The sequence below is a fragment of the Sinocyclocheilus rhinocerous genome, unplaced genomic scaffold (assembly GCF_001515625.1).
Source record: "Sinocyclocheilus rhinocerous isolate Xijiao unplaced genomic scaffold, SAMN03320098_v1.1 scaffold576, whole genome shotgun sequence".
Classification (NCBI taxonomy): Eukaryota; Metazoa; Chordata; class Actinopteri; order Cypriniformes; family Cyprinidae; genus Sinocyclocheilus; species Sinocyclocheilus rhinocerous.
This window is the reverse complement of record NW_015662167.1, coordinates 2,956,712-2,963,516: the sequence shown is the minus strand read 5'-3', so window position 1 is coordinate 2,963,516 and position 6,805 is coordinate 2,956,712. Positions and strand designations below refer to the sequence as shown.

The following is a 6,805-nucleotide window of genomic DNA, read 5'->3' as shown; positions in this document are numbered from 1 at the left end:
TCTCTCTCTCTCTCTCTCTCTCTCTCTCTCTCTCTCTCTCTCTCTATATATATATATATATATATAAGGAATGTGCAACAGCGATCGAGTACTCGGCCGTGACAGTGATGATCGATCATGAAAACGATAATCGTGGAAAAAATAAATGTCTGATTGGATAAAGCAGCACTTTGGGCGGCACCCTGAGCTCTGATTGTTTAGCTTGCCACAGCATGCAGTCCAAAGTATAGATGTGAGAAGAGAGAGAAGCATGGCTTCGAAGTCACGTAGTGATGTCTAGGTTAGCTGCATACATATCAAGTATGATGATATGATACTAAAAACACATCTGTTCCACCTTTATTTGACCCTCTAAGTCTAGCACTTTCTATTCTATTTTAATTCTACTTTATCTATAATTATCTTCCTTTTTTTCTTCTTTTTTTTTAAACCACGAAACAAAACAAAAAAACCCACTAGCTCTCTATTTTTTCTATTCTATCTACTTGTTTTTATTTGTGTGTGTGTGCATAATATACATATATATATATATATATATATATATATATATATATATACATTTGTAAGTCGCTTTGGATAAAAGCGTCTGCTAAATGACTAAATGTAAATGTAATATCTGATTAATCTAATATAAGATGTGTTGGGATATTAGCATTTATTAACATGGTGAATGCGCTGCATAGTACCAGTTTAGTTTCATGCTCAAATGCAATGCCTGATATTGACTGAGTTATTTGAGACGGTCATATTGCTTTTAGATGTTTCTTTTTAAAAAAGTACTGATGTTATAATAATGCATTTATTAAATGATAAATATATATTTTTGAAAAATGTCTAAAAAATGCCCCCCTCCTCCCCTCAAATTAAAAAAGTGAGTCACCTCAGAGGGGAATTCATTTTCAAAAATGAAATTCAGGCCCTGAATAAATGTCTAAAAATCTTGATTGGATCATCACTATAAATAATTCTACATGATAAAAAGAAGGCTTTAAAAAAATCGGTATCGGTGATCGTATCGGCAGATACTGCTTTCTGTTATCAGTGATCGCCCTCAAAAATCCTGATCAGAGCAACCCTAGTTGTCAGCTAAACAGATGCTTTAGGGTACCATAAATATTAGTGTTGTAATTTTACAGTTGTACTGTAAAATAAAATGTATTAGTTTTTTATTTTATTTTTTACATTTGTCTTAAATATCAATATAATAATATTTCTTATTTTGTATACTATTATTATTTTGTTATTATTATTTATTTTGCAACTATATTGCTCTATAACTGCAAAATTTTGGGCCAGATTGTGCAGCTCTACGAACAAGCAAAGCAAACATGGAGCTTTAAAATATAAAAAATATATATATATTAAACCACAGTCACATATTTTATTAGAAAAAAAATAATTTCTTTTTTTTCCTTCAAAAATCAATTTTTTCCCCAAATTGTGCAGCCCTACCTTCATGTCATCATTTTCATGACTTTCTTTTTCTTGTACAGGACGCAATAGAAGAATGATTCAGCTAATTTGTCCAAACAATAAAAGTCAATGGGGTCCAAAACAACAAATTGGACACCATTGACTTTTAGTGTATGGGCAAAATACATTAAATACACTTTTGTGTTCCACAAAATAAAGTCATATACATTTAGACCAACATTTGGGTGAGTAAAGGATGACAAAATGTTCATTTTTGTGGGGGGAACTATCAACTACCAAGAATTGTGGACAATATGTGCTAATTCTGTGGCTTTGCATTCTAGTCTCGAACTGATGACAAAGTTGTCCGTTTCAAAAAAGCAGTGGAGTATTACGTCACCTCCAGCAAGCCCCCTCACTTTCCCCCTTATTTAGGTAAGATTGTCAATGTTTTTGATTTTCCCTCTCTGACAGAATGACATCCGTTCCTGTTGGTTCATTCTGGTTAAATTCTTGGAGCAGGACAAGTGTACTAATGCTCGCCTGGTGTTGTGTTTTCCTGTCTGTGTTTGAGGCCAGGTTTAAGAGGCACGCCCTGTCTCTTTCTTAACCGTCTCTCGGTCTCAGCCCTCACAGTAATGTGAGAAATTTTTCCACTTGCCTCAGACCTTGTGTGCACTTGGAATGGCCGCTGTGCATACAAATGGGCTTCTTTAGAAAAGGACTCTCACTCAGAGAGCTGAAAACTTTCAACAGGTTCATTGAAAGGGTGTCAGTTGAACATTATGAGATGAGAGAATAATTAAATTCGGCATCTTCCAATCAGTGAGAGCATGTTTGACAAATTATAGTGGTTGTCTCGTAGAACTATAATAGTCTTTAATCGAATTCAGACAGACTGACATTTTGCATGATTTTAAATGTTCTGGTGTTGTTAGAATGGTATGGATGCGGGCTGTTTCTCATATACCTCACTGCGTCTCTGTGCCTACACACATTTTGAATGCATCAAGGTCAGTTTCCAAGGTGGGTGGACATGCGGTATAACGAGAATCTCAGTTAGGGCTTTTTTAGCAATAAAAAAATATATATATTTTCTGGGAATGGTTGTTTTTCTTTCCAAGTTTCTCTACATTATTTTCAGTTTTTGCTCCAGAGATTGAACCAGATTCTTTTTTACATTTGTATGCCCACAGTCAGACCAAATCAGATGGGATTGCCAGCAGCACCGCAGATGCTTAACATTCCAGGCAAACCTGGGGTGAGTACCATTTCACCATTATGGTCCATCCTGAATGACTCACGCTTACCCATCAGACTGACACATACATGTTTCTGTTCATTCTCCCAGGTCCAGCATGACTATTCCGGCCCTCCGTTGGCCGAGCCTGTCCATGAGGCGGACCCGTCAGCTAAAGGGCTCCTAGAACAGAACAGCTACAGCAACATTCCTAATGACGGGAAGCAGCACACGCCGCTCTACGAGAGGTTGTCCCCCATCAACCCGGCTCACGGCGGCAACTCCAACCACACAGACCCAGCCTTCTTCATCACCTCGTCCACATCCTCATCCTCTGAGAATGAAGAAAACACAGGCTCCACTGCCAAGTGAGTAACCGAGAACAAGGGAATGTATGTGGGATATGTTGACTTTCAAAAAAGTCTTTCTTCTAGTCATAAATTTAACCCAGGTTTTGTGTGTACAGACAGTTTTGTGGGTAGAGTTATTGTTTTGATGCTTACTGCCACTGGTTTTTGCTGCAGAAAGTGTTGTTTGCTGTACTGACTGAGATGTTCTACAAGGTCATAAATACATTTATACAAGTGTGCCTAACCAATCTCTGCAGACATAGACATTAAACTCTGATGCATATTTTTCATATTAGTTAGGGATGTACAATAAATAAAATATATGGATAAACATATTAAATTGATCAAGTAAAGACGTTTACATCACAAAAGATTTGTTTAAAATAAATACTGTTCATTTGAACTTTCTATTCATCAAACAATCCTGAGAAACCTATCATGGTTTTTACAAAAATATTGAGCAGAACGATTGTTTTCAATATTGATAATAAGAAATGTTTCTTAAACACAAAATCAGCATGTTAGAATGATTTCTGAAGGATCATGTGACACTGAAGACTGGAGTAATGGCTGCTGAAAATCCAGCTTTGCCATCACAGAAATAAAATGTGTAAAATATTATTTTAAATTGTAATAATATTTGACAGTGTTACTGTTTTAGTGTATTTTTGATCAAATAAATGCAGCCTTGGTGAGCATAATTTAAATACATAATAATAATAATATTAGTAAAATTATAGACCCCCCTCCCCCCCAAAAAAATGCCGGCTGATATTAGTATAGGTTGGTATTTTGGAAATATTGGATATTTTACCAATAGAAAAAAGTATATGCTTGTTTCCCCTATTTTCACATTTTAGTAATTCTCACTACAAGCCCTTAAAAACACATAATAATTCAATAAAACTATTAAATGTAATATTTTGTAAATATTAAAAAACGAGGGTCAGAATTCGGCCCAACACCAGATCTCCGGCATGTGGCGTTTGGCTGCGGAAAAAAATTCGAGTTCGCCTAACAATGGTATGAGAGCAGCACAGATTTCACTCACAACCAAACTAACATTACTAGCCAATCAGAAGTCGCAGCCCTGATGAATGGAGAAGCGCGACAAAAAGCTGCGAGGCGCAATGGTCAAAGATGTCCATCTAGCGCATATTTACATAGAAAAACTAATTAAAAAGCAGCGGAGCTTTGTAAACAACTCAGAGTAATCACGTCATCACCATAAGAACGATATGATTGCCAGAACAAATTTACCAGGATTTTTGAAAAACCGGTCCTGTTCACACATGATCTCTTAATGGTAACTTACTGGTAATTTACCAGGTTACCAGGGCTAAACTCTTCCTCTGCATATGCTGTGAATTTTAATTGCTTAATGTTCATCTGAGAAAACAGTGTGCATTATCTCACTAGATTTGTAACGTAAATAATTTATAAACCTTTGCCAACACAGGAGAATTACATCAACCTATTTCTAAATATGCCATTTATTGTACATTGCAATTACAAAATAAAAGTTTCTGAGTTTGCATGTGGCCAAATATTACAATTAAATGGATTTAAACGTCTAGCTTGCTCTATTCTTTTTCTATTCTATCTGTTTTCTTTTTATTTATTATATAATTTAAAAAAAAACCTTGCTACGTGTTAGGGCTGTCATGATAATAGATTTTCACACCACGTTTATTGTGGCCAAAATAATTCACAATATCGATATATCGCGATATCTATAGAAACCTTGGGGAATCAGCCAAATAAACTTTTACTTTATTTAGTTTTTCTTTTTACCCAATGAACATTAGGATACTGATAAACACAGGGCACAAGCATTTTCGCTGCTTCTTCTTCAGGTCACAGCTGACCTGAGACTCTGGCTTTCTCTGTCTTCTTTGAAGCTCCCTATGAAATAACAAGAGAGAAAATACTGTCAAGTTCAACAGTATGATGAATAAATATTAACATCAAAACTGATACTTTAACCTATTAACTTGCGTACCCGTATTTTTATCTCTTTAATCTATAGTTGCTCCGGCGCTAATGAAGTCATGCAGTTAACGTGCTTCTAATTCAGTATTAATGTGCGTCTAGAACGGCTGCAGATGAGGCATTAAGTGCATGGCACTGATGAATGGAGAAGCGCGACAAAAAGCTGCGAGGCGCAATGGTCAAAGATGTCCATCTAGCGCATATTTACATAGAAAAACTAATTAAAAAGCAGCGGAGCTTTGTAAACAACTCAGAGTAATCACGTCATCACCATAAGAACGATATGATTGCCAGAACAAATTTACCAGGATTTTTGAAAAACCGGTCCTGTTCACACATGATCTCTTAATGGTAACTTACTGGTAATTTACCAGGTTACCAGGGCTAAACTCTTCCTCTGCATATGCTGTGAATTTTAATTGCTTAATGTTCATCTGAGAAAACAGTGTGCATTATCTCACTAGATTTGTAACGTAAATAATTTATAAACCTTTGCCAACACAGGAGAATTACATCAACCTATTTCTAAATATGCCATTTATTGTACATTGCAATTACAAAATAAAAGTTTCTGAGTTTGCATGTGGCCAAATATTACAATTAAATGGATTTAAACGTCTAGCTTGCTCTATTCTTTTTCTATTCTATCTGTTTTCTTTTTATTTATTATATAATTTAAAAAAAAACCTTGCTACGTGTTAGGGCTGTCACGATAATAGATTTTCACACCACGTTTATTGTGGCCAAAATAATTCACAATATCGATATATCGCGATATCTATAGAAACCTTGGGGAATCAGCCAAATTAATTTTTACTTTGTTTATTTAGTTTTTCTTTTTACCCAATGAACATTAGGATACTGATAAACACAGGGCACAAGCATTTTCGCTGCTTCTTCTTCAGGTCACAGCTGACCTGAGACTCTGGCTTTCTCTGTCTTCTTTGAAGCTCCCTATGAAATAACAAGAGAGAAAATACTGTCAAGTTCAACAGTATGATGAATAAATATTAACATCAAAACTGATACTTTAACCTATTAACTTGCGTACCCGTATTTTTATCTCTTTAATCTATAGTTGCTCCGGCGCTAATGAAGTCATGCAGTTAACGTGCTTCTAATTCAGTATTAATTTGCGTCTAGAATGGCTGCAAATGAGGCATTAAGTGCATGGCACTGTGACCAACTTAACATTTTACAGAGTTTAATGTAGCAATGTGGTCGCTGAGTTTTTCTAGATTTGTTTTAATCGTGTAATAGATTTGAACAACGAAATCAAGTGCTACGCACATGTATTGGCCATGACTTGATTGCAAATACAAATACAAAAATTAGATGAGTAAAGAAAATGCGATATTCCTTTAAAAAATCACCCCTTTATTTAAATATATGAACACAGGAAACCGCTGTTAACAGGTTAATGTAACGTTTCCCATTCCATGACTAGTAAAATAATGGCAACTTACTGTCTGTATAATATTGAACATGGTTCTTCTCGGAGTCGTCTTCTTGTTTGACTGGTGTCAGCGTTAAGGCGCAATACTGCCGCCTGGGAGGTCAAACAGGTACTGGTGCTGGAGTAGGTTATTTGCGTGTCGTGTTATGATAAGTGTCCTGTTCAGTTGAAATATTGTGGTTATCGCCAATACCGATATATCGTCACACCCTAAATGAACATGATGTCGATATTTCATGATTTGAATATCACGGTTATCATCAATACTGGTATATTGCGACACCCCTACTACGTGTACTGCATTAAGCTAACTGAGACTCGTCATAGCACTTGCATATCATCGTTCTTTTTTTG

At 35.7% G+C, this 6,805-nt stretch overlaps 1 protein-coding gene across 1 annotated transcript in view; it reads left to right on the top strand.

Annotated features, from left to right (window-relative positions):
- LOC107727830 (constitutive coactivator of PPAR-gamma-like protein 1 homolog) overlaps positions 1–6,805 on the top strand; it is a 26,476-nt gene that overhangs the window by 6,192 nt on the left and 13,479 nt on the right. Inside the window, exons 5-7 of the mRNA XM_016537842.1 lie at positions 1,758–1,848; positions 2,610–2,674; positions 2,765–3,021. Coding sequence (XP_016393328.1) covers positions 1,758–1,848; positions 2,610–2,674; positions 2,765–3,021 — 413 coding nt within the window. The remainder of the gene's footprint in view (positions 1–1,757; positions 1,849–2,609; positions 2,675–2,764; positions 3,022–6,805) is intronic.